Genomic DNA, 26,585 nt, shown 5'->3' with positions numbered 1-26,585 from the left:
TGAGAGAGAGGGCATTTTCCACCTTAACCAAGTGATCAAACTTGAGCCAGGTGTGAGAAACCTAGCATTAGGTGCTTTCACATAGAATGCAATACGAAGGGCAGTCCATGAAGTATAGGAAGTAGAATTCTTGCCAAAAATCCTTAACCTGAATTTATTCAAGAGGAAACAATCCGTGAGATCCAGAGTGTTGATATTTTATAACACAATGGGCTTGGACTCTTCAAAAAAGCCAATATTATTAAAAGGAAAAAGATGGGGTAATTGTTCTATATTAAAAAATACTAAAGAGAAGTGTTGGCCAAGTGGCTCAGTTGGTTAAGAGCTCGCTCAAGAATTCGAGCTCTGAGTAACAGGGTCGCTGGTTTGATTCCTGGCCTGAGCTGAACTGCCGCTGAGCTGCCAACAGGTGGCAGGATGGCTCAGCTAAAAAAGAAAAAACTAAAGAGGCATGAAAACTGCATGCAGTACATGAAGTTTTGATGCTGGATTGAGAAAAAGCAGCTATCAAAGATGTTTTAGAGCAACTGTACAGGTCTGAATAGGGGTTATATATTAGCGGGTGTTGGGCATTACTCTAAGTTTCCTTGGGTGTGATGATGGTGTTTGGACGTGTAGAAGAATGTCTTCATTTCAGGAGATGCCTGTTGGACAATTTAGGGATGAAATAAAATGGGTGCTTCCCTCTTAATACACTAGGTAGTTAAAATACCCAGATAGAGGAATTTTCTGCTGTACAGTACAATACCAGAAGTTCAAGTGCCTGGAGTGAACACGGCCAAAGAAAACAGCTAATTACCACAGAGTCTGCAAAGCAAAGATGAAGGCTGGAACAATGACTTGTACGTGTGATGGGGAGAGGCCAGGGATTGGGGTTGATGGTGCCTGTGCTGCCACCCGCACTTGGACAGACAGCACTAATCAATCAAGCCTATCCGCCTATAAAGGGGGCGAGGCCTCAGTTTGTTCAGCTCTGTCCTCCAGGCAGCCACCAGCGTTCAGCCAGGGTTGGCATACACGTACACACAAGCTGAAATGTATCTGCATCCCTGGTCCTTGATCCATTTATTTAAATTTCATTTCATATTGCCCTGATTTCTTAGATCCATTTGAATAGAGAACTACATTTTCACAGTAATGAATGTATTTAAGATTGGCAACGTTTTTCCAGTTCATATCTCAGCTGCTATTGCCGGGTAAAAGTAGGCCAAATTACTTGGTGTCTGCTTCATAACCCAACAGGATAACCCCTACTGTGTGGCCATAAGGCCCAGAAAGAGCCAGCTGGCTCCCAGGGACGGGGAGCCTTGCCGATACCATCCTGTTTGTTACTTGCAGACACTGCATCGTATAATGAGGAATCACCATCTCTTCGTGGCTTTCCTCCATTTAGTCTTTCTCAAGATGGGGTGACGGGAGCCCCTTGTTCACTGTAAAGAAGAACGCAAACATGAGTGGTCATTGTAGCATTGATGGAATAGCACTTTCTAATATTTGTCTTGGGTTTTCTAGGCTCCCAGCCAAATGAACCTTTAAAACAGGAATCCTCAGATACTCTCCATCTTCCAAAATTGGAGAGTTCTGTGGCTATCAAGGAGGCCGCCAACCAGGACCAGACTGAAAATGTGACAATATCTATGGCAGGTATGGCAGTCACTTGCTTAATTTCATTGTTTCTCAAAATGGAACACCATGTCTTTTCAGAGTATGACACTGGAGATGACACTGGGGGCTGAAGGTGTGGTTGGCTGGTACAGAAAAAATTCTAGGGTATGATGGATGCTAGAACCGTAGAACTTTGCAAGGCTTCTTAGCACATCAAAGTATCTAAAACAGATATTTTGAGAATGACTATAAGTCCCAGACTGAAGGAAAGAAGTGATCAACACATTTTATCTTATTTTATTCTTTTAATTGATTTTATTATATTGTATTATTTATTTTATCCCTACGGTTCTAAGAGCTTGTGTGATTTTACTGAAGGTCAGGAATGTGGAGACTTTTTGAGCAGCCAGTGGTTTGATAATTGGATTTAGATTTACCTCGTATTTCAGTACTTTTCATAGCCTGCAGATACTAGGAGAGAAACAAGATGCCGTCTTGTGTCTCACCCAGCACATCATCTTATGAGGGTAATAGCAGCTGGAGCATGGAGTAATACAGAATGCTATCTAGTTACAACGGGGTCACATTTTACTGATTTCACTGAACCGAATCACTCATTCATAGGGTCACCAGGAGTCAGAGCCGAGTCAATGGCCCAGAACACACACAGTACAGACTGGTAAAATGCAATCATATAAAACAGTAACACACATGGCAAGAATACAAACTGAGAGATACATCATGCCGTTAGAATGGTTGCCAGTCAGCAAGATGGGATTATTCGCTTCAGTGAAAATATTCCAGTGAAGGGCCTATGTTGGCCTTGTATGGGTCACGTACCATCTTGATGGCTGGGGACCAGGGATGTCTTGGCTCCAGACGTATGTGGGGTGGGCGTGGTATGGAGGTGAGTGATGGCGAGAGTGCTGAGCGGACAAAGATTATGATTACTGTAACCCTCAGCTCAGGAGCTTATGAGAACTAAATGAGAGGCAATGTGTAAAAATATATATGTCGCCCTTGCCTGCAGATAGCAGATGCCCAGATATTGGTTCCCTTCCCTTTCCTCTCTTGCTGATTTGAATGCAAGAGAAGATATTTCAATATGATCATCTAAAATACAATTTTTATTTCAACCTCCTAGATGTTTGAAAAAATACATACAGTGGGAGCTGTGTGGATTATCAATTCTTGCTTCCTCCTCACCAGATTTAGTGATCCGAGGATTTAATTCCCTGGCTTCATTTACCTATAATTACTACTGCTTATAACAACTTAGATGGAGTAGTTTAAACAAAGAGATTCTTAAGATTTTTGCCCTCTTTAGTTTTAAGAAATCTTGCAGAATCAACATTCTATTGTGTGGTACCTTGTTGGTTGAATGGAAAGAGCCCTATAGACCTGGGCATGAGTTCAGTTCATCATAGGCGAGCCACCCAACTCCTTAGAATCTGATTCTTCTCATGTATTTAAAAAAGACGATGCTAACAGCATCTATCTGTGCACCTCACAGGGTCATTGTCAGGACCAGTATTAGGTAAAATCTCTTTCTAAGATATAAAGATGTAACACTAGAATTAATAAAAGCCTTTGTTCTTTTAAGTAAGTTCTTTAAAAAGGAAAGAAGGGAAGTTTCCCAAGATGGTTTGTTCTTACATACCAGGATGCCCTTAAATGTCTTGGAATCAAATGTCCACATGGCATAGTTTCAACTTTCTCTCCAATAGAACCAGAACCTTGGGTGCCCATGAAAATTCCAACCCAGTCGTTGCTGCAGGATGTGGCAGGACAAGCAAGGAAAGAGAAAGTGAGGCTACCTCACTATCTGCTGAGTTCCAAGCCCAAGTCTCAACCTCCCACAAAGGTAAAATGGACATGGGGACATGTTTCCTAGAGCCAACCAGCATTTCACGTAATCCCGGCTCATTGACCTGATTCCCGGCCAGTGTACTGCTATTTACTGTACTACGTACCATCTCACCATGAAGGCCTTTGGGTCAGGTCACACACAGATACACTGAGGCCATCCTTTGCTGGAGCCAGCTCGTACAGGCTCATTGGAGGCATTTTATGAGCCAGCTGTTAAAGTCTTGGTAGCTTGCAATCAACCCTTCTGGGAGTCCTGACACCATAGAAATCGGCAAATGCTACCAATCAAGGTCCTTTTCAGAGAACCAGTGTGCCAGCACACTGCTGGATAAGGGGACCACTGACCACCCTTCTCGTGACTCAAGCCAAAATCCAGATGACTTGGCATGACCACAAGGCATGGCCCCATTTGCTTCTTGCCTCAACCTGTCTCAGACTCAATGATACTTGAGCCATGTGGGACTTTTAGTTCTTAGTTCTTTAAAGGCACCAAGCTCCTTTCATCCTCAGAGCCTCCAAGATGAAGATTCCATCTCAGCTCTGTCAGGAAGCCTCCCTAAGCCCACCAGTCAAGTTTTGATGCTTTCCTTTGATGTTTTCATGGCACGATGTTCGCTGCCATCACAGAATTTATCGCAGTGTATATAACCTAGACAAGATAGGGGTGCTTCTCAAACTTGTAGGTGCATGTGAAGGACTTCCTGATCTTGTTAAAATACACATCCTGACTCATGGGGTCCGGTGCAGGGCCTGACTTTCTGCAGTTCTAACAAGCTCCCGGGTGAGGTCGGTGCTGTGGATCTACAGAATATCAAGTGCACAGGGCAGTGGTTCTGAAAGTGTGATTACCTGACCAGCAGCACTGGCCACGCGTGAGAACTTGTCAAGCGTGCACGTCCATGGGCCCCATCTCACATGTACTGATTGAGAAATTCTGAGGGTTCCGTCAGCAATTTGTGTCTTAGCATGTCCCCCTGGTGATTCTGAGGGGACCTAACGTTTGCTCATCACTGACCCAGAGGACAGAGCACAGAGATTTAGCATCAGGCACACTTGAGTTTGAAACTTTACTCTGCCACTTCCCACTTGAGCAAAGTACCTCTCTCAAGTCTCTGAACTAGAGCTTCCCGATCTGTAAAACACAGCCTAAACTACTTCATTAGAACGCTGTTGTAGGATAACATGAGACCGTAAATGTTCACTTCCTTTCCCCAGATGAGCATTTATTTTCCTCTGGTGACAGAGCCTTTTTCTCATCTTGGGAACTCAAAATAGACCTATTTAATTTTATTACTTTTTTCTTAATGCAAAGGTGCAAGATCCTGTTGCAGGAAGAGTGAGGACATCCTCGGTTGCGTCCGCTGCTGTTAATAACGCACAGTCCTCCCTTTTTGGATTCCATCTTCTCCCACCATCAGTGAAGTTGGGGGTGCTTAAGGAAGGACACACCTACGCAGCCACTGTCAAGCTCATAAACGTTGGAGTGGACTTCTGCAGGTGAGGCTGTGGCACCCAATGTCCGCTCAGGTCCCCTTCGCCGACTCCGTGACTGGCCTTTGGCTACCTACATCAGTGAACGTTTATTGAACTGAAATGTAATTTCACCTTGACTCTTGAATTTTCACACCATTCATTCACTCATTCGTGTACTTGCTAATTCATCCATGCTTCGTGCATGCACTCATTCTTCAACAACTCAATATTTACCAAGCCACAACTGTTTGTAAGTACTTCTCTTCCCTCACATTCATCAGCATTCATACTTTGGTAGAAGCAATACCAGGCCTGATCTGCATTAGCAAGAAAATGAAGGGGGGAACTGTACAAGTGTTACAATAACTAACACACAAGACTTGAAAGTCTATTTCTCAAATCTGCCACTAACTATACTAGGTGACATTTGTTTGTACTTTCTGATCGAAGAGCGATTTTAATGATATTCCTTCTGCATAATTGAGACAAAAAAAGGGGGGAAAATTAACCTGAACCATTAGGGTCATTTTGGCTCTGAAGATCTGAGGTGGAATTGATGACAAATGCCTTACAGTCTGAACTCCCGGTTGAAAATACACCATACCTGGCACTCAGTGACAAGGAAAAGAACCAGCCCCTCATTTCTAGATCAGGACCAATCACTAGAATTTTAGAGCTTGTAGGGACCATTACGAAGGAACAAACTGAGTACTTGCTTTAAGGGCTTGTAGGCTGGAGCGAGGCTCGTCAGGTCTCCTGAGCACCCCGCCCCCCCCCCCAGTTCCCTGGTGGCAACTCACTGTCAACACAGCTGTGGTCACTGTTTCCTGGGGAGTTCAGGCCTTCCCATGGGGTCCATATACCGTGGGTCTACACCAAGATAACCCCCAGTTACAAAATCTCTATTCTAGTTTGACTTAAGGTTAAGCATAATGTGGGATTTTTCTCCCCCATAAAAATAGAATAAATATTTATTTTAGCTTCAGAGTTATTCTCAGTGTAAGTGGCAGGTCCTTTAGGAGTGGTTGTGCTTTTGGACTCGGGACTAGAAACCAGAGGGAGTGAAGCCACAGGAGCGTCCAGACAAAAGCTCACCGCCCCATTCCAATTGAGGCAACTCCCCCACTTCAGGAATCGTGTTCACTTCATCAGAAAGAACCTGACGAGGGACCCCGGCCGCCAGATCAGACATTATTGTGTTTTGTTAGGCTGTTGCCAGCAAGTGGATGGGGAGAAAGAGAGTCAACCCCAAACTCATAAAACTCATCTGTGCAGACCCTGTCTGCCCAGAATAGAATGTTAGTCTCAGAGGTCTCACTCCTCAGCTTGTTCAGTTGCAGGTAGGCATTCCTGGGCATGTTAATGGACTGCAGGTCTTCCACCTTCGGGCAGAGCCCACAAATTACAAGAAAGGAGAGGTCAGCAGGCACCACACATGAGCACGGACCTTTTCAAGCTCTCCAGCATTCGCTGAGCTTTTTCGGTTTCTCTTCTCCCCAAACATGCAAACCCCATCCCACGACAGAGGAAGACTGGCTCCCATGCTCCACTGCTCTTCGAAAGAGCCTTTATTGGTCAGCTTAATGACCTGGCAAGTCAGCATTTGTGTTCGCACTGGCAGCCACGCTGCGATGCACACACCAGCCAAACATTCACAGCACCGCCCAGGCCCAAGCGCGCGTCAGCATCCAGTAACAAAGGGTTGAAACTCGGGTTGGAGCCTGTGTGACGGTGATGAAAATGGTTGGGAAGGCGGTTGTGATGTGGGCCCTGGATTCTTCTCCCGATTGAACAGGAGGTTGTTTTTCTATTGGTACGGACCCCCTTGGTTTTTGTGGCTTGAATATCACTGCCTTCCTGATTTTATAACAGCCCAGTTGGTTCACTGCCTGTGGTTTTCCTTAAGGGCATAACTTTATTCCCATCTTTTTGCCTGGTAGGTTTCGGGTGAAGCAGCCCCCACCCAGCACAGGACTGAAAGTGACGTACAAACCTGGGCCTGTGAGTCCTCCATGTTGTCTGTCGTGTGTGTGTGTGTGTGTGTGTGTGTGTGTGTGTGTGTGTGCGCGCGCGCGCGCGCCCCTGTGCATATGTATACGTTTCCAGTACAGCGGGATTTTCAGTCATTCTGCCCATTCTGTTTAAACCATGTATAGGTCTAATTTTTCTAGTATCATAAGCAAAAAATTCCTGGCATTGGTGCAGTATGTGGCTTGATGTCACTTACTTCATGTAATAACCATGAGACCAATCCTGTGTGTGTATACAGAGTGAAACTTCCAGTCCTGGAAACATTTCTGATGTTCACCTCCCTTGTCCCAACACTACGGTTATGTATAGTTGTGTGAAAAATACCTTCGTGAAAATTAAATATGATTTCACATGCACTTGGAAAGCTGATTACCTAAAGATATCCTGTAACAAATCCTTCTGCAAAGTGGAAAACCCTTTGGAAAAGCAAATATCCCATCCTTTATAGTTTTATGTAAATCTGGTTCGGTCTCTTGGTCCTTGCCAGGAAATATCATTTAATGACATACTAAGAAATAGTGAGTGTATATTAAATTCACCAGCTGCCTCATTTCTCCAAAGATCTCTGAAAATACAAATTTGAAAATGTCAACCTGTCCTGACTTTATTTGACACCTTCCCCAAAATGGGGTGTCCGATATCAAATCTGTACATTGCCACTTCCTTTAAATTATAATTTCAGAAATGTTGTGTGCTGTAAACAAAAGTTGCTCTCAAACTAACATAAAAATGCATTTTTAAATCTTAGCATTTGTTTCTTAGTGCATAACCTTGCTGCTTCAATACACCTTTTATTTCGCTCATCAAACTTGGAGTTCCTCCCACATGCCACTGGGAGGGCCAGGGCACAGGGGATGTTAAAAATGAATGAGGCGCCTAGGAGCTTCCAGAGCTGAGCACGTGGTGGGCACACGAGAGATATGTGAGGACAGAAGGAAGCGATACAGGCACCATCATCACCAATGGGGACCAGCGGGGCTCCTGGGAGCACTAAGTGAGGACGTCCAGACCCATGACCAGCAAACACGCTCCCTGAGTCCCTAGATCTTAAAGCAGCGACGGTCGTTACACGTTGACACAGAAGGGCAGGCTCGGCATAGTGCAACGCCAGTGGGCTTCCCATCACGACGGGGCCACCCAGCAGCTTAGCGATTGTGGTCAGTTAACTCCCTGCACCTTGCTCCCTCATCTGTAAAAGGAGCTTGGGCCGGATCATTCCTTAGCCTTCTTCTAGGTCTAGCATCTTACGATCTATAAACAGGAGTATGCACAATGCAATTCCAAACAGAAATACGTTTTGGGATTAGGTCCACTAATTCATGAGTTCCTCTCTGAAACAATTCATCATTGTACTGTGTCAAGGTTTCCGGATCGTCACAGTGTAAAGCAGAACCCAAAATCAAAGCAAGCTCGTCTTCCACTGTTCTGGGAAGTTAGCACATCTTTTCCATTTAAACTCGGGATTATGCCAAAAGCCAAAGTGACTGTTGGATCAACCTTTATAGGTGCTAAAAACCCAGCGTGTATTCTTTGAAGCTCACTCTATACTGGTAGTGTTGGGTTTTTTTTTTTTCTTTTTTTTTTTTGACGTTCGGTTTTGGCTCTGGCAAAAATAGAATCTCTAGACTTCTCCATATGTAAATCCAACCACTGTTCAGCTTGGTTGATTGCCAACACTAAATGAATATGCTTGAAGCCTGGGTAAACCTGTGTGGTGGCAGGATGTCGTCACCCCCCCAGCCCTGCTCTGATTGTTGGGCTTGGAGGGCTAAGGGCCCGATTCTCAGAAACAGAGCTGCTGGAAACCCTCCAGTATGCACACGTTCACAAGCACACTGTTGAAAAACGTGAAACGTGGTATTATTTATACAACTATATTGAAGAAAAAAATTATTTCTATCTAATTGCTTTCCATGTGGTAGTTTCTGATTTATTTTTTCCAGATAACTGTTCTCAAGCCTGCTTTTTCACCCACCTCCTGGAGAGGCAGCCCAGAAACATAAACAGCGCTTTCTTTCCTGGCTCATGTTCTCCTCAAGGAACAAGGCGAGAAGCCCACTTCTTGCCGAGTTTCTTCTTGATCCTGTATTGAGTTTCTTCTTTGTTGGTACAAACCTCTTCCTTGGAGCTTTCAGACCGAAACGGTTTGGACTTCAAACCAGTTCTGTCTCCCTCTGCTGGCGTTGTCGCGGTACAAGGCCTACATTAGGGATACTAGAAACCAGGGGACAGGGCAGGGCAGTTGTAGGAGTGGTCCCGTCTCTTAGATTAAATTTCTCGTTATCTAGAAGGACGCCAAGATATACAAACTCACTACTGACACTCAACAACTAGCACCGTCACGGGCACTATAAGTGTTTACCTTCGGTGCCACCTCCAATACCTGGCACTTCATTTCCTTTTGCTGTTTCCTAAATAGCACCAGGTTTTCTTCTTCAACAGCTTACCCTGGGCCCCATTTAGTCAATGGAATTCTCTCTGACTAATTTACGAGGTAATTCTTCTAAATGTTGTCAGAGCAATCATTCATCTGTGCCAAATTTATATCATCTCTTAAAGATTAGAGAGCTTAAGTAATTTGCCCAAACTCGTGTTAAAGGTAGAGTTTGAACTCAGATCCATCTGGGCCAAAAGCTGCATTGTGTCTTCCAGGTGGCAGCTGGTTTGCAGACAGACCTGAGGGTGGAGTTCTTTGCCATAGCGCATGGAGAAGACAGCAGTGAGGGCTCAGTGCATGTCTCTCACAACATTGAGATCCTGACTGAGCACGACGTCCTGTTCTTACCTGTGGAAGCAAATATCCTTTCAAGTTCAATTTGAGCAATAATCTATGGTGCAAAAATTACATCTGAGCAAGAACATGGATGCAAAAGGGGAGTTTCGAAGCCCCTCACACCTGCCCTCCCTCACTTCAGGAATGCTGTTTTTAAAAGCATAGAGTTACATTTCTTAGGACAAAGACCACGTCTTCATTCATCTTTGTAAGCACCTAACAAAGTACCTGACACACAGTACCTGTGCCATAACTGCAAGTTGAATTAATGGCAGTGTTATTGGCCCTCTATGGCCTGTCAGACAACCAGGATTTCTTTTAAAAGCAAGTCTTTGTAACCTTATTGGAGGATAGGTGATACCTTCTTATGAAGGTTGGATGGCTATTCACTGAATTATGCAAACATACCTTCCTATTGGTGTCTCTTGCATATAGGTATACAGATATCGAGTACCTATGATATGTAAGGCACTGTATGAAATATTTTATATATAAAAATGAAAATTGGGCTCTATCTTAAAAGACTTATATAATATACAATCAAGTAGCAGACATAGTCTTCACACTTGATCACTATATCGCTTTGTCCTCCAGTGATATGAATCATACTACTTTGTGTTATGTATCTATTTGATATTTGAGTCTTACAGAGTGCAAACGCTTTTGATGGAGACTTAAAATATTATATAATAGAATGAACAAACCCATAACAAGACGAGTTTGGGAGGATTAGCAGGAAGTTCCATCTGTTGAGAGCTTAGGGAGTATTAGGAAATAGAGTGGGAGTGTTAGTTAGAATTAAGTGGTGGAATATTTTTAATCCTTGGCTTAAACTTTATGATATAAGCAATAGTGAATCGTGGAAGATTTCTGACTCAGCAGGTGACATACTCAGCGCATCTTGATAAAAACGAATTCAGTGTGACTGTAGGACATGTAGAAGAGGAGGAACCACCGGGGCTCCGTCAGAAGGCCAAGTGTAAGGACTAGAACTGTAGGATGGAAGGGGACACCAGTGAGACGCTCGTCAGGGGGACCTGCGCTTGAACCCACTGATGGAAGAAGGAAGAGGACATAAGAATTCAACTCCTCCGTTTTGGGGTCAGGTAATGAATCAAAGATATGCCGAACCGGATCTCAGGTGAGGAGGCGGAGCTGGAGGTGTCATCATTTTAAGCATCATCTCTACAAAGGGGATACATGGAGGAATGGGAAAGGAGCAGACACATGAGGTCTGTTTAGGAAGCAGGAGAAAGAGGAGCCAGAACAAGCAATTAGAAAGCCATGAAGGATCTCAGAAGCCGTAGAAGAGAAGTCAAGAACTCAGATTTGAATAGCACTGCTAGATTTGACTGGAACAGAAACTACATTGCAAGAGAGAAAGAATGATTGGGTATGAAGAAGGCAGAAACGCTGAGTATGGAAACTCTTAAAAGAAAATTTATTACTGAAGGAACGAGCAAGACTAGGTACCTCAGGAAGGCAACAGAGCAAAGGAGAGATTTTCAGTTTACTGTAGACTTCCGTTTGTAGCTGAAGAGGATGGATCAGAGAAGCATTAAAATAAATGAGAGAGCGAAATTGTAGCAGCAGTATCAAATGACAGCGAAAGAATAATCTAGAACAGAGCTGAAGGGTTCGTCTTGGCAAGGGGGAGGGCGAAGATGGCTAAGGGTCCAGCCATTCTCAGGTACAGGAAAAATTACGGGGAACTTGTGTCAGGTGACCTTGACTGCAATAGAAATGGAGTTCAATTCATCTGTTCATTCATTCTTTCAAAGATAATAAGGTGCCTCTGATGTGTTAGGCAGTGTTCTAGGCCCCAGGGATACAGCAATGAACGAGACAAAAATCCCTGCCCTTGTGTAGCTTACCTTCTCGTGGGAAGGCAGACAGTACACATATGAGCAAAATATGAACCTTAATGGTGATAAGTGCAGAAAAATATAAAGTAGGAAAGGAGGGTAGAGGGAGTGTTAAGGATTGCAATTTCAAATGGAAATGGTAGGGAAAGACTTCATTGAGAACGTGATTGTGTGTGTGTGTGTGTGTGTGTGTGTGTGTGTGTGTGTGTGTGGGAGAGAGAGAGAGAGAGAGAGAGAGAGAGAGAGGGAGAATTGATGACAGGGTTCCTCTGTAGTGACAGAAGGAAACTAACCAAAGAACCAGCATTTTCCCTCTGGAAATTAAATGACATCCTTGTATATCCTCTTCACACTGGTTTGTTAGATACTGATCATGAATCAGTTTGTATTTATGTTAATCAAATTTCCATTTTTATAAAGACCATCCATCAGTTAGGTAGACAGCAGATGGGGAAGAGTCTTATTATATCCTTTAGCTACACTCAATGTTGATAATGATGGTTCATAGCCCATTTCCCAAGATCTATGCCCCTCCGCCCCAAAAAGTCATAAAACCTGGATGTTGATACGGTTTTGGGCCTGGTTATGGTGACTGATGGCTCCTATAGAAAGGCAGGGAAACACACACAAGGGGGAACAGAATTCCAAGAGATCAGTATCCATCCATCCTTCATTCCCCTAAGCCTGAGGACGAAGAATCTGCGTTAGACGGAAAAGAATCTAAAATTCAGCTAATGATGCCAGAGAAGAGGTTCGGGTTCTGAAATGTTACCTGAGTTTGTGTACACAAATCGTTTGGTCATGAACATCAGTCCTTAACGAGTGTTTTACCAGTTCTAACGGGCAGCACTTATGATAAGAGACCAGAAGGGTTTCCCCAGGTAAGCGAAAAGCCCGTGGTCCGCAGGACATCTGTGATTCCTTTCTCCGCTCTTGGATTCTTCATGTCCCGGGAAGTCTCTCCACCTTAGGCCCCGTAAGTACTCAACGGGAATCGGATTTTCGACCATTCACATGTGAGGCCTTCGACCTCATGGTGATTCTCTTCGTACAGACAGAAACCAGGGAGCCACTTAGGGTGGGATGAAAACACTGGTTTTTAATAATAACCACAGTAGCTACTCCCTTAAACATTATCAGAGCTAATCCTCATACTATCTACGGGATACTCTTTCCTCCGCTTTATAAATAAGGTAAGGAGGCTCCGAGAATATTAAGTAGAAGTAAAAATCTGACCCACTTCAATGTGAATCTCAAGTTCATTCTTTGAAACGCTGCCGTCAGCGTCGAGCTGACTTCTCAAAAAGCAGGAGCACAAACCCAAAGCCCCGGGTGCCCTTCTGACGAGAATTTACAGGTAAGCCAGGGTTCTCCACCGTTTTGGACACACGATGCCTTACATAGTCTTAAGTTAGTGAGGATCCCGAAGAGCTTTTGTTTATGTGGGTCCTATCTAGCACACTTACCAAATTAGAATTAAAACTTGGAAAAAAAATTTTAAGTTTATGTCAAAATAATAAACCCAGTATATTAACATACGTAGATTTTTAATGAAAAAAAAAATCTTTTTCTCTTTGCATGTCTCTTTAATGTCTGCCTTAATAGAACATAGTTGGAATTTCACATCTGCTCTATATTCATTGTCACCACATCACACATCAGGCAGCCTCTAGAAAATTCCCCTGTATGCTCATGAGATAAAAAGGTAAACGTCTTCTATTCATTTCCCAGGGCTGCTTTAAGAAACCTGAGTTAGTTTATGACAATAAAAGTATACCACAAACCAGGGGGCTTAAGACAACAAATATTTATTCTCTCACAGTTCAGGACCAGAGGTCTGAAATCAAGGTGTCCGCAGGGCTGGCTCCTTCTGCGGACCGAGGGGGAATTTGTTCTGCGTCTCCCCCAATGTCCGAGGTTGCCGGCAGCCCTCAGGGCCCGTGGCTGACGGCCGCGTCCCTCCTGTCCCCCGGTCTCGGGTGGCCTCTCTCTGTGTCTCTGTGGCTGTCCTTGTAGGAAAACTCCTCCCTTGGATATAGGGCCTACCCTAGTCCTGAGTGACTTCATCTTACTTAACTTGATTACATCTGTAAAAACCCTAATTACGAATTAGGTCACATCCACAGGTTCCGGCAGACGTGGCTTTATAGAGTTATACCCAGTACCATATACCCACTGGTTCCCCCAAACTCACACCCATCCCGTGTGCAAAACACATTCACCCCATCCCAGCATTCCTGTCTTCACCCATTCCAGCATGAATGCCACATCCCAGATCTTGTCTAAGCAGCATTGACGCAAACCTTTCATATCTCATCATCTCAGTCAGGAATGGGAGGCGCTGGTATGACCCATCCTGGTTCCCTCTCCATCTGCGGCCTGTGATACTAGAAAACGTGTTCCGCTTGTCAAAGACCAGCACAGGACAGACAGTCCCCTTCCTAAAGAAAGAAACGCATGGGATAAAGACGTCACTGGTCTAAAGCAAGTTTGCAACCCAGGTGGGCAATGTCATGAGGTTGAAGGCCTGAGAATAACCAGGTGGCTTGATCTGCCTGGGAACGGCAGCTTCACCAGCCCCAGCCACGAGCCCCTCAGAGGCCCTGTGGGTCCCACCCCTCCGTCCTCAGCCTCGGGGACAGTCTTACTCTCTGGGCAGCCCATTCCTTATTTACAGACTCGGGCAGCCTTCCTTCATTTGGTCCTGTTTCCGTCCCCATCAGGCTCCGCGGGCAGTGTTTCTGCTGATACAAGTTCCCCCCAAACCTGTCAGAGGTCTTCCATGGATGTCCAGGAGATGCAGGCCATCAGACAGGAAGCGTCTCCACAGTTCCTTCCTGGATAAGCGCATCTCTATTCCTGGCTTCTGCCGAAATGGTTGATCATGTCTATGGTCACAAACCTAATCTCCCCAGCAGGCATTCCAGCCATGCAGTGATCTCTCTACAAACCCAAAGATGCCTTAGCACCTTTTGCAACATGGATAGGCTGTGCATTTTCCAAATTGTGTCCTGGTTCCTTTTTGTTGACCAGTTCCTTCCTCAATTTCTCCATTTCCTCTTGCATGTTACTCTAAGCAGCAAGACACCAGACCACATCTTCCATATTTTGCTTGGAAAGCTCAGCTAAATACTCAAGTTCACTGTTTACAAGTTTCACCCAAAAAAAGGGCAAACAATTCAGCCAAGTTTTCAGCCACTTTATAACAGGATCAATTCTCCTCCAAGATCCAGTCCCATGTTCATCATTTCTGTCTGAGGTCTCACCAGAAGCACCTTGAAACGTTCATGTTTCTATCAACACTCTGTTCATAACGATATAGAAATTCTCTAAGATGATAGAAGCTTTCTCTACTGTCCCCATTGTTTTCTTCTGAGCTTTCACCAAAATTGCTTTCGATGTCCACTTTTCTAATAGTCTCGACAAGGTCATCTAGAATTACACTATCATGCAGCTCAAAATTCCAGCTTTTACCCATTACCAAATTCCAGAGCCACTTCCACATTTTTAGGTATTTCTTACAGCAGCACCATGTTTCCTGGATCAAAATGCTGGTTTCTGGGGCTGCCATAACAAATGACCACAAAATGGGTGTCTTAACACGAAAGATAGTTCTCTTCTTGCAGTTCAGGAGGCCAGTGGTCTGGAACCATGGTGTTAGAGGGCTGGTTCTTTCTGGAGGCTGAGAATTGATTCCAGGTGTCTCTCCTGGCCTCTGGTGGCAGCCGGATTCCCTGGTGCTCCTTGGCTTGTAGCTACATCGCTCCAATCCCAGGTTCTGCCTTGGTTGTCACATGGCCTCCTTCACCGTGTCCTCAAATGGCATTGTGACAAGGGCAACAGTCGTTGGATTTAGGGTCCACCCTAGTCTATTATGGCCTCACCGTGGCTGTTGTCTGGAGACCGCCCTCAGTTACTTGCCACGTGGGCCTCTCCTTGGGGAATCTCTCAACATGGCAGCTGGATGCATGAGAGCAAGCAAGGAGAGCCTGGGAGTGTGAGCGTGGCAGAATGCACGGCGTTTCAGCCTGCCCTTGGGGAGACATCTCAGTACGTTTGCTGTATTCTGTTCTTTAGAAGCCAGTTGCTGGGTCCAGCCCACATTCCAGGGGCAGGGACTACACAGGGGCAGCCAGAGCTGGGCGCTGCCGAGGGGCCGGCCAGGGACTGCTGGGCCAGGCGCGCCCTGTGCTAAAACACATCAGAGCTGCGGGGACCCCACAACACCCCAGTTAAATAAAGTGACAGGGCTGAAGATACAAGGGGATGCTGCCCTTGGGAACCTGGGTCTCCTCTCAAAACTCAGGATCTTCCATTGTGAGGGAAGGGGATGAACTGTGGACAGCGTGTGGGTCAGCTGGACTTCCTAAGCTCCTGCCTGGCCTGGCCGGGGAAGCTGCTCTGAGCAGGCCCACTGACTGCAGCTGACAGGCAAGGGGCACCCAGGATACAGTCCTATGCCCAGCAACAGACACTGCTGCCTCCTTGGTCACTGTCCTACACCTTCCGATATATTCACTCGATTTCTTTGGGATGAGATACGACTTAGGACACTTGCTACTGAGAAACAATTTAATATCAAGTACGCGAAGCATTTAATTTCCAGCCAAGGAATCTCAAAATTGTTAAGCATGTCTTCTTTACATGGACATGGACACACACACACACACATACTTTTAAATAAGCTTAGATGTAATCCTTGTAATAAACTACTCGTGAGGCTTTTCTCGATGACATTACACAATAAGCTGTTATTCGGTTACTGTGAATTTGACACCAGCTCTACCGCTGCTTAGTTAGAAGTCCTTTGAAAGAAAACGTAGCAAAAGGCAGCACATTTCAGTTCTAAGCCAATGTTAAAATTAGCTTCTCCCTCTTTTTCCTCTTCCTCTTCTTCTCTTCCAAATGGCTGGTAGCGTCAGCAAAAAACATAACTTCACTTCTTGCCTCACATTCCCTCTTGAGGTAATCGAGACCTGCCATATTGAAGCCAATAACATCCTGGGGAGGAATACAAGCAAGATTAAAGAAACTTTCTGTCTCTTCAGCTCAGTGTCGCAGCTCCGTGTGGGAGTCAGGAGCAGCAGCGCCTCAGGTGTTATTAATACTACTCGTTCCTCCCTGTCTGCGCTCTGTCTTTGTCTTCCGGTTCCCCCGAGTTCCAGCGAAACCTTCCCTAACATATACAGACGTCTGTCCGATCCATGCCGCCCAAGACAAGGCACAGCACCCTGGGCTGCTCCTAAGCCTCGTTCACCCTGGGATTTCTCCTTTGCTGCTGTATGTCCTGCAAGACACTTACCCGGACTTGGCTGACTTTCGAAATAGTGGTTTCCTTTAATTTTTCAATCACTGGCACGAGCATCTGGTTGCTAGTGATCTGCCCAAAGTGAATCCTCAGAAAAACAAAACAGAGTCGTGTTACAAAGGAGTAAGGGTCTGGCTCTACTTATCCTTCCAGAAATAGCAAACTGACAAAACATAAAGCAAAAAATAGTAATAATAAAAAGGTTTTACTGTATCATAGGAGTACAGAAATGTTTCTAGGAAAAAAACCGAAAGTTTCTTCCCTACTATTCAGTTCCAGCTGATGACAATTTTAAAACACTGTCCTAAACCTTAGCTTATCACATGTTCAAACTCAGACCTAGAGTGCCAGGACACCCTTGATGAATCCACGCTCCTTCGGCCTCCGTGTCACCTTCACTCTTGGCTGTGACCTGCCATATCCACCTGTGAGGTAGTACCCACCTACACCCCTGATATGCTAGAAATACTCACGGTATTTCTCTTAGAATCAGTACTCCTGATGCAACAGCACATCTGCCACAGCAGTAAGAAATTATTAGTAATACTGTTGACTATGAGTTTATGTCATCACAACTTGCCCCCAATTCTAAATATGGCAGAATAATATACACATCATTTCCGATGATATAAAATATGAACATATCAATTGTTCCTCTTTTGCTACTATCCTGATAGAATAAAAGGAATGGAGGGTTAAGAATCATGAAAACAATTCACTGAATATGCTTGTTTTGTTAAAACCCTTTGGTATTGGCTGACCAGTTTTTATTTTGTCCTCATATACTCAGTTTGTCTCTATTCCCGGTTTCCGCTGTAACAGCTCAGGCTGAGGGCAGAGCGAGGGAGAGAAGAAGAATCTATTCTTAAGCCTTTGTAAATATATTCTTCTCAATTACATATTAACAAGACGTCTTTTTTTTTTTTAGCTGAGCCATCTTGCCACCTGCTGGCAGCTCAGCTCAGGCCGGGAATCTAACTGGAGATCCTGTTGCTCAGAGCTCGCACTCTTGAGCAAGCTCTTAACCAACTAGCCACTCGGCCGGCCCTGACGAGAAGTCTTGATGCTTAAGAACATCATCTGATATTTTCTTCATGTTTCTTAGTTCCCTGTCTATACGCCTCTACTTTTACATTTGTACCTGTAGAGACCTGGAAAATAAAGTGCCAATTCCTTAAAATGCTGTTATGAGGACAAAACCAAACCACTAGCTTAACCTAAACAGTTAAAACGCAACACCAAATGAGTCACGTTGGCATTCAGTGACGGCTGTCGGCAGACTGACTAGACCCAGAGCGTCCGTGTCGGCGCAGCCTGGAGGCCTGGGGAGTCGGCGTTCCTGAGCAACCTTATCTCGCATCACAGGATCACAGGATCACATTACGTAAAGACGCATCGCAATCCTTGTTTTAAGGATAAGACTGATTCCAAAGGATGAGAAATAATTATGTCAGCCTGCACTGAAATTCTGTAACCGTCTGCAAAACTGCAGCTCAGGTTTTTTAATTCCAAAGCGTTGGCAGCTTTGGTGGAGGCAGTCCTGGACCACTTATGTGGAGTAGACGCAGTGTTTTTGGAAAAGGGCGTTACCTGAGGAGAAAGAAGAGGCATCTACACAGAAGTTCAGTATCAGAGCCCCGCTGGATGAACTCATTGAAGAGTGTGAGAATGTCTGGGACGTAAGAGAAAGGTAACACAAGGAGCGATTCCTCCAGCTCACTGAAGAAGAAAACATAAATGTTAAAAATGCCACATTTCTTAACATGGTCAAATTAAAAATAATTGCAACAACTGCAATTACTTTTGCACCAACCCAATCTTTTCCTCTACTATTTTTTCTACTACTTTTATTCTTCAATAGCTCTTACATAATCAGAATTAAATATTCACCTATATTCTAGATCAGGGGTCGGCAAACTGTGGCTCATGAGCCACATGCAGCTCTTTGGGTACATTCCGTCTTAAAAGTTTGCCAACCCCTGGAAGAGCTAATCCTGTCCCTCACAACAATTTAAAAATATATTTTTACATATTCACCATTATGTGAATAAGAACCTTTAAAAATTTTATAAATGATACTATGATAGTTTTGTTTTATTTTCAATTTTACTTCAGATGCTTGCAAGCCGCAGTTTGCTGACCCCGGCGGCTCTTCCGTCTCAAAAGTTTGCCGACCCCTGTTGTAGATGGTTCTTTCTTTTCAATGTTTTGGTTTTTTTATATTTTAATCTAGCGAACGCATTTTGGTCCATGGCATCGTGTTCTTTCAGATACCCAGTTTCTCCAAAGCCTTTTGTTGACTATTCCATCTATATATGATACTTCTTTTATCATTTATGGAGTCCTTACATAGTTCAGTCAATTTCAGGGCTTCTGAGTCTGTTTTGAATGATTGATTGATTCTGACAACAATCCTGCAGTATTTTAATGTTGCTAATTTTATAGTTTTTTAAATCTATACTAGCTCCCTCTTGTTATTCTGGTTTGGGTTTGTTTTACTTTTCTTGAACTAGCTCTAGTATCATTTCGTCACTCCCAATTAGAAATCTCAAGAGGATTTCAATTGGAAACAAACCTGTAAATTAGTTTAAGAAAAGCTAAATGTTTTAAAACACAGCATCTTCCCATCTAGGAATGCACTGTACCTCCATGAATCTAAATTTTCTTCTGCATTTCTCTAGTGAGGTTTCATCATTACCCTCAGACAGGTCCTGTTTATTGTATAGGATATATATTTAGATACTATGATTTGTTATGAAAGGCGATAACGTTCAGGAGGTCAAACTCACAAATAAAATCAAAAGGTATATCACAATCAAGAAACATTATTTCAAAAGTATAAGACAAAAGATACCAGTAAGAGAAACTACTAAAAAGGACACGAAAGGGAAAGTAACAAAAAAATTCACGGAAAAAAATACAAAGGGCTAACAACTATGATAAAATTTTAACTCTGTTAATAATCAAAAGAAATAAAAAATACTACAACTTTTTGCCTCTCAAACTGGCAAGAATTGTTTAAAGCCTGGTAAAAACCAGTACGAGCACTCTGGAAAGCAATTCAGCAATATAAACCTTTAAAAAGTTCGTGCCCATTGATCTGTAATCAGACTGCAAGATCTTAACGGAAAATGATTAACGATGACAAAGATTTCATGTAAAGGTAGTCACTGCAGCCATATTGACAGCAGCAAAAACAAACGCAATATCCAATGGTAATCATTTGTTCAATGGAATATTTTGAATCAGTTCAATGACGTGTTTTTGAAGAATATTAATAACATGAGCAAAAATTCAGGAAATATTCTGTGAAAAAGGACAGGCTACAAAATAGTATACAGTATGATTCCAATTGTGTCTGTACACAGAAAATAAGCCAGAGAAAATAAACAACAAAAATGTTACCAGTTGGTACTTCCGACTAATTATAGATGATTTCATTGCCTATAATGCAAAGTAGCATTACCCTGCCTTTGTGCTTTGAAGTATCTCCCTTCATATTTCAGGAGGAGCCTCCTAGTTCTACTTCAAAAAGAGCATTATAAGGAATTCTTTTCCATCAAATTTTGACATAGTTAAACCTAGAAGGATGGTAACCATCAGTCATGTTTTCTATTTATCTCCTGTTCAGATAGGCATTTGATAAATGTTGTTAGCTGACAAATTGTAATAATTGTGCCCCGGGACTCACCTTGACTTGATTCCTTTAAAAATCTCCAACACATAAGCTGAAGGCTATAAAGGAAGGATGACAGCATTAGTGATACCCTTGACTAGTTCCTACTGAAGCCAATTTCCGTCTCCGAAAACCCACGATGCCTCTCTCTCCTATGCAATATGGATGCACCATCCTAAAATGGTGCGACACGCATGGACTTTCAGTCGTCCCGTTTGGGCCCACACCCCAGCTCTGCCATTCTGCAGCTGTTACCTTCTACCTAAACATCCTGACTTACCTGTAAAAGGAAGATTCCCCAACTCACACGATTACTGTGGCCAGTAAGACAGGTGTGGTACTAAGCGATCAGAGATTGCTAGGCAAGCACCCATTCTCCCATCACACCCTCTCTCTCCTTTTTTACCTGACTGATTTATGTCAACGTTTCCTCCCAAACCTTCAATTTCAAAGTTCACTGAGATGAACGGAATCTTCAGAGGGCTTGGGATACTGACCATAAATGCACACTAGGAAATAGAAGGATGCCAGGCCAGCCCAACAAAAAAGGATGACTTGGGAATTACACTGAAATAGTCGTTTGAAATACAAAATACCCTAGAGCACACCACCATTCAGGAGAGATTTTTAACAACCAAGTAATTCCAGTACATCCACCTGGAAGCAGAGGCCTCTTCACCTCCTCTTACCCGAGAGTAACCTGTGAATAACCAAAGGAAGTCGGGGAGACATTCTACTCACAGAGATATTGCCGTAAGCCATCAGGATGGGGTTGGTGGGAAGGGGAACCTATGAAGAAACGATTAAATCAAGTCATTATAAAAAAACCCGAGACTTTGATAGTGCTAGTCACAGGCCGGCTGGTAACAGTATTTTACATTTTGAAAGGGAAAAGAGTGACCCTAAAAACTGTAAAAGTAGAAAAGAATGATCAGGCCTTTTGGTTTCCATAGCACTTACGAATCAGTTTGGAAACGGTTACCATGCCTCCCCAACCAAACTAGGAGCTTGAGTTTCTATTCACTCTCATCACCTCGGTCCCGTTTCTGCCCATCCCTTTTTATTAAGACCACGCTTCCTTTCTCCAGTTCCTCAATTCCTTCTAATGTTTGAGTCAGAAAAAACTCTATGACATTTATTTCGTTTGCTGATCTGAGTTAATAATAAATCCTGAAATGATGGTTTTCTTCTCAGGAACTGTCTCTATTTAAAGGGGCTCGCAGAGTGTCACTTAATGGGCTATCTTACCTCTTTCCCTGCAGCTTTACAAATGGCTCTGTGTTCTTTCATTTTTGCAGTTTCCTCTCGGTAGAGCTCAATAGCCTCCATGATCCTCTCGGCCTACAGAGATGACGACAAAGGACAGAAGTCACCACAACACACCCCATCATCCCAGAACACTGCGACTGAAGGCCCGATTCGAAAATTACCAAATCGCTTGACTCATTTTAATAAAGATGTGCCGATACAGTGCCAAACACCATTTAGAGACATCTTTGGTTTTTCTTTTTTCTCTTCTTTCTAATTTACAGGGAGGGGACGACGTGTTCTGGATTCAGGTAAGAACGTCTGTGGACACTTGAGCAGGGCAGCTCCCAGGAACGTCTGGAAGGTGCTGCTTTCAGGGGATCCAGCTTTCCTTTCTAGAAACCATGCACTGATCAAACAGATCGGCACCTCTGTCCTTGGTTTCAAGGAAGGAAAACAGGTTTGGATCTCCATCCATCAATTTAATGAACTTTTTGCCACAAAAGGACTGTGGGTTGATAGACTTTTAGGTCCTATTTAAAAAAAAAAAATGAGATACTATATTCTGTATCAACTTACTGCTTTGACTGTTTCAATTGTTTTCTTTCCAGTAAAGTAATTTTCACCTTGAGTCTCTCCCGGAACCTGCCAGAAACAAAGAGCTCCTTGAACAATATTGCTGACAAGCATTAAAGGGCCACTGCATTCATCTTCTATTCATAAAAGAACAGGCATTATTATTTTAGGATCACGACAACACTGTGTTATCAGCTAGCCCATTAACTGAGTACTTAGTAAGTGCCAGACATTATGCTAAGTAGTTTGTACTTATTATAAGAATATCCTGCTCTATACATGTTTAAAGATAATGCCCAATTTCTCATTTTTTTTCCTGATTTTTATTTTTGTTCTACAGTGAAATAATTCCCTGTAGCCTTCTTCCTTTAAAAAAAAAAAAAAAGCCAGAATGACAATCATTCAATACCAAATCTGGTCAATTATTTGTCCCACAAAATCAGGATACATATATAGCTGAATAAAAAGGACTACGCAGATTCTTTCCTCTGTCAGCTGGTGATGACTTCAGCGTCTGGCCCCAATTCGAATGCCATCAGAAATTCTTCAGATTAGAGTCAATTCCAGTAAGATAATGACAGGGCACAATCTCAGGCTCCCAAAAGATTTACTTACTGCCGGTTGGTCTTCTTTGGCCACATTCTCCTCATACTCCGCTTCCCTTTGCTGCCAAGAGAAAGACAGACATTAATCCGAAAGGAAAAACATGGCCTCTGTGCGCAGTGATATGAGACAGTGAGAAGCTGCTTCTCTCCAAATGCAACCCCCTAATGGCATCTGCCTCTGCCTGGCGGCTGAAATGGTTCCAGCGGGCTTGGGAACATCTCCTGGAGGGCCTGGAATCTGCACTGACTGAGGTGGGACTGCACTAAAAAGAAAACTTCAGCTGGGACGGCATGTCTGATACCCCCCGGCATATCTGTAACCAAGGCTGGAGTCCTTACCATCTCCCTTTCTTCCTCAAGAATAAGAGGCTCCCTTGTTCTCTCCCAAAGTCTCAGAGATTTGTCATGGGACGATGACACCACGTAGTCTCCATTGGGGCTGACAGCCAAGCACCATATTTCCTGGTGGTGTCCCTGGAGAGAGAGAACCAACCAAAACCTATTCACAGACTGCTACCTGCTACGTTAGCGGGAGACCAACACTCAGTGTGCAATTGAGTGGAGCAGACAGAGCAGGAAGAGGTTACCTCCAGAGTTTGTATCTGTTCAAATTTGTCCGCATCCCACTGCTTAATCTTCCGGTCCTTCCCAGCAGTGAAGAAGAGGTGAGACTTGGGCACAAACTGTAGGTACATCACACTGAAAAATGAGAGAAGCATGCAAATGTCATCAAGTGACACGTTATTACAAAGCCTTACACGTAGATAGCTTTGAATCGCTAGTTCTGGAGTGTCTTTATAGTGGAGAGTTGTAAATGGATGACTGTCTGAGAACGCTATACAACAGACACAGATGCTCAAGGAAAATGGTACCTACAGGTGACCCAAACGGGGGTCCTTGAATAGACTACTGCACCTACCTGTCGTCGTGTGCGAAGAGGGACTTGTGGCAGTCCCCAAAGTCCAGACCCCAGATTTTCACATTCCTGTCAGCAGAGCCCGTTGCTATGAGTGCTCCGTCCTACAAGGGAGAGAAGTCAAACGCCGCTCAATTTTTCTGAAACTCTGTAAATTAGATAAAGAAAAGCTAACCAGAACCTTCAGCCCAGTTATCTCAAAACCAGTAAAATCAAAGCCAAAAAAGTAACGTCAACTCTCTACCAAGAGCACCTACTTCTTTGCTTTTACCTACAGATCGACCCAAAAGCTTGTTAAGTGAAAGCTAGCACTCTGAGGCTTAACTGTTCTTGTCCTGCTACAGGGCAAGCTGTGCCCTGACGGAGGTGATCTACTTACTGTGTTACACAGACAGGAAAAAGAATCTCTGATCTGTCATAGGATTTCCCGAGAGAGGAAGAGGAAAAGAGAAGGAAAGAATGAGGCTGGGAAAGAATCTTCTAGAATGTTAGGTCCTAGCCTTTTATCCCATGTTCCCTATCACTATTTCTCTTATCTTTCCTGTTTCAATGCCTAATTCAAATGGTTGGCAACACAACAGGAAAATCAGAAATATTTTTAACACCAACTTCTTCTGTTAACGCGCTGATCACAGATAGCTGGGGCACAGGGCCAATTCCTTTCACACAGACTAGACATTGTTTATGAATACATACTGCCATCCCTCATCATAACTGGACACTGCAAAAATATGATTTTGGTCAAGAGACAAAGTACACAGCGTGCGAAATACCATAAATATCCAAATATAAAGCTAAGTTCCATCTTCCTCACCAATACTATCCTTCAGAACACAGGGGAATGCCTTTTTTCGTCTTCCATATTGTAGAGTACTCTACCAATTACAGAATTTTAGACAACAAAATACTATTTGGGAAATCCACAACAGGGAGTTAGTTATGAGGATTAGTTCAGATATTTGTGAAAATATTCTGAAGACATTAAAGTACCATATTTAAGGAATGATTACAATATATATTATTTTATGATTTTGGCAGGAGAAAGTCATACAATAGAAAGAAAAGATAAATACTATATAATGAAGATATTAAGCCAAGAACTAAGAAAATGCTTTAGAAAAAAACAACTTGTTACTGAGACACTATTTACATTTTACTTACATAAGAGATGTCCATGCATATAACAGGCAGTTTGTGTCCATACAGTGAGAGAAAAAACTAAATATGAAATAAAGAATAGAAATAATTCACGTGTGTCTATAAAATACAAGTATCACTTATTACATGTGGATCTAAACTACAAGTCTAAACTACAATGCTACAGGGCCGCCAAGTGGCTTAGTTGGTTAAGAGCTCACTCAAGAGTGCGAGCTCTGAGCAACAGGGCCACTGGTTCAATTCCCGGCCCGAGCTGAGCTGCCACTGAGCTGCCAACAGGTGGCAGGATGGCTCAGGTAAAAAACAAAAACAAAAAACAAAATACAATGCTATACCCTCTTCTGGATTGTTCTATGTCTTTATCTTCAAAGACGATAATGAGACCATTGGAGGCGGCATGTACGTGTCCGTCTGGCGTACACACCCGGTGTGCCCTCACCAGAAATGGCAACACAGTGGGGCGGGGAAGCCTCCTGCCTCAGTCAGAACATGGTGAGATGTTTGTTGGGTCTCTCAGCTGAAAAGACCCTGGGGTACCGGTTCCCCACTCTTCCCAGGTCCAGTCTAGTCCTGGCAACTTTCTGTGCATTGGGCCCCGTAATCTGTATTTTAAGAACAACCCAAATGATCCTGAGATACAGCCAAGAGTGGAATCCCTGCCCAGGACACCTAGTGACGGTCCTAAAACTACTGGCTCCAACAGGATTTTCTGAGCATACGAAATATAACCTGCTTTAAGCAAAATTTAGGAACCAAAGGATTCTCTGAAACTCTAGCTTTCCTAGTGCAGCTCTAATGTTTTGATTCACTTACAAACTGAGAAATATACTGCTGGGCACATCACTTCATAGTCTCAACCCAAGGCCAGTGTGACAAAAGAAAACGGCCCCAGGAGTGACCACTATACCTTCAAAGTGTCAACGTAGAAAATTTTCACAGTACAGTCCAGCAGAGACACGGCCAGCAGCTTTTTGTTGGGAGAGTAACTGACACACAGCACATCTTCATCGAGTTGCAAGGTTCGGGTTTGCGTCACAGAAAGTCTAGCATCACAGAAAGAAGCATCAAGAAACAAAAAAAAAGAAAAACGAGTCCCCCACAAAGGCGACAGAATCCCCCAAACTCTGTAGCTCCACAGAAACCCACAAATCAAAAGTCCATTTAGTGGTTCCTCATTTTCAGTCCACAAAATGGACACAAATCAAAAATGTCTGCTCACCTCTTCTGGGTACTATTTTCATCTTTCACCAACTCAAAATCCCAGAACTTGACGGATTTATCTGCACCGCCTGTCACAAAGCCACGCTGAAAAGCAAATGACATTCAGTTAAAAAATATTTTAGTACAGAAACTCTGATAAGAAGACACATCAGAATAGTATAAAAGCATTTTTATTTAATGACATGGAATAAGAATTCAGAAAAATGCGGTTTCTCTCTAACCCTTTTCATGCTCCTCGGGGCTGCTGCCACAGACCTTATT

The 26,585-nt window shown here is 43.4% G+C and overlaps 2 protein-coding genes across 5 annotated transcripts in view; one reads left to right on the top strand and one right to left on the bottom strand.

Moving 5' to 3' along the window:
- The window catches only part of SPAG17 (sperm associated antigen 17), a 173,573-nt gene extending 151,219 nt beyond the window's left edge, over positions 1 to 22,354 (top strand). For 2 of the 3 annotated variants that reach the window (XM_019655831.1, XM_019655830.1), the window contains exons 43-49: positions 1,513 to 1,644; positions 3,333 to 3,469; positions 4,787 to 4,971; positions 6,888 to 6,948; positions 9,631 to 9,775; positions 12,448 to 12,592; positions 21,899 to 22,353. In XM_019655831.1, coding sequence (XP_019511376.1) covers positions 1,513 to 1,644; positions 3,333 to 3,469; positions 4,787 to 4,971; positions 6,888 to 6,948; positions 9,631 to 9,775; positions 12,448 to 12,587 — 800 coding nt within the window. In that variant the 3' untranslated portion in view covers positions 12,588 to 12,592; positions 21,899 to 22,353. Of the gene's footprint in view, positions 1 to 1,512; positions 1,645 to 3,332; positions 3,470 to 4,786; positions 4,972 to 6,887; positions 6,949 to 9,630; positions 9,776 to 12,447; positions 12,593 to 21,898 lie in introns of all 3 variants that reach the window. The other variant, XM_019655832.1, reaches the window with a different exon arrangement.
- WDR3 (WD repeat domain 3) overlaps positions 16,175 to 26,585 on the bottom strand; it is a 29,172-nt gene continuing 18,761 nt past the window's right edge. For both annotated transcript variants that reach the window (XM_019655833.1, XM_019655834.1), the window contains exons 14-27: positions 26,323 to 26,408; positions 26,011 to 26,146; positions 25,107 to 25,163; positions 23,949 to 24,049; positions 23,617 to 23,728; positions 23,369 to 23,503; positions 23,040 to 23,090; positions 22,428 to 22,493; positions 21,849 to 21,941; positions 21,342 to 21,389; positions 20,616 to 20,659; positions 18,515 to 18,643; positions 16,919 to 17,012; positions 16,175 to 16,617 (exon numbers count right to left, since the gene is read on the bottom strand). In XM_019655833.1, the coding sequence (XP_019511378.1) occupies positions 16,462 to 16,617; positions 16,919 to 17,012; positions 18,515 to 18,643; positions 20,616 to 20,659; positions 21,342 to 21,389; positions 21,849 to 21,941; positions 22,428 to 22,493; positions 23,040 to 23,090; positions 23,369 to 23,503; positions 23,617 to 23,728; positions 23,949 to 24,049; positions 25,107 to 25,163; positions 26,011 to 26,146; positions 26,323 to 26,408 (1,308 nt within the window). In that variant the 3' untranslated portion in view covers positions 16,175 to 16,461. The remainder of the gene's footprint in view (positions 16,618 to 16,918; positions 17,013 to 18,514; positions 18,644 to 20,615; positions 20,660 to 21,341; positions 21,390 to 21,848; positions 21,942 to 22,427; positions 22,494 to 23,039; positions 23,091 to 23,368; positions 23,504 to 23,616; positions 23,729 to 23,948; positions 24,050 to 25,106; positions 25,164 to 26,010; positions 26,147 to 26,322; positions 26,409 to 26,585) is intronic.

Source organism: Hipposideros armiger, unplaced genomic scaffold (genome assembly GCF_001890085.2).
Source record: "Hipposideros armiger isolate ML-2016 unplaced genomic scaffold, ASM189008v1 scaffold_247, whole genome shotgun sequence".
In the NCBI taxonomy this organism is placed as follows: Eukaryota; Metazoa; Chordata; class Mammalia; order Chiroptera; family Hipposideridae; genus Hipposideros; species Hipposideros armiger.
The sequence above is the reverse complement of the archived record's forward strand: the minus strand, read 5'-3'. Positions and strand labels throughout refer to the sequence as shown.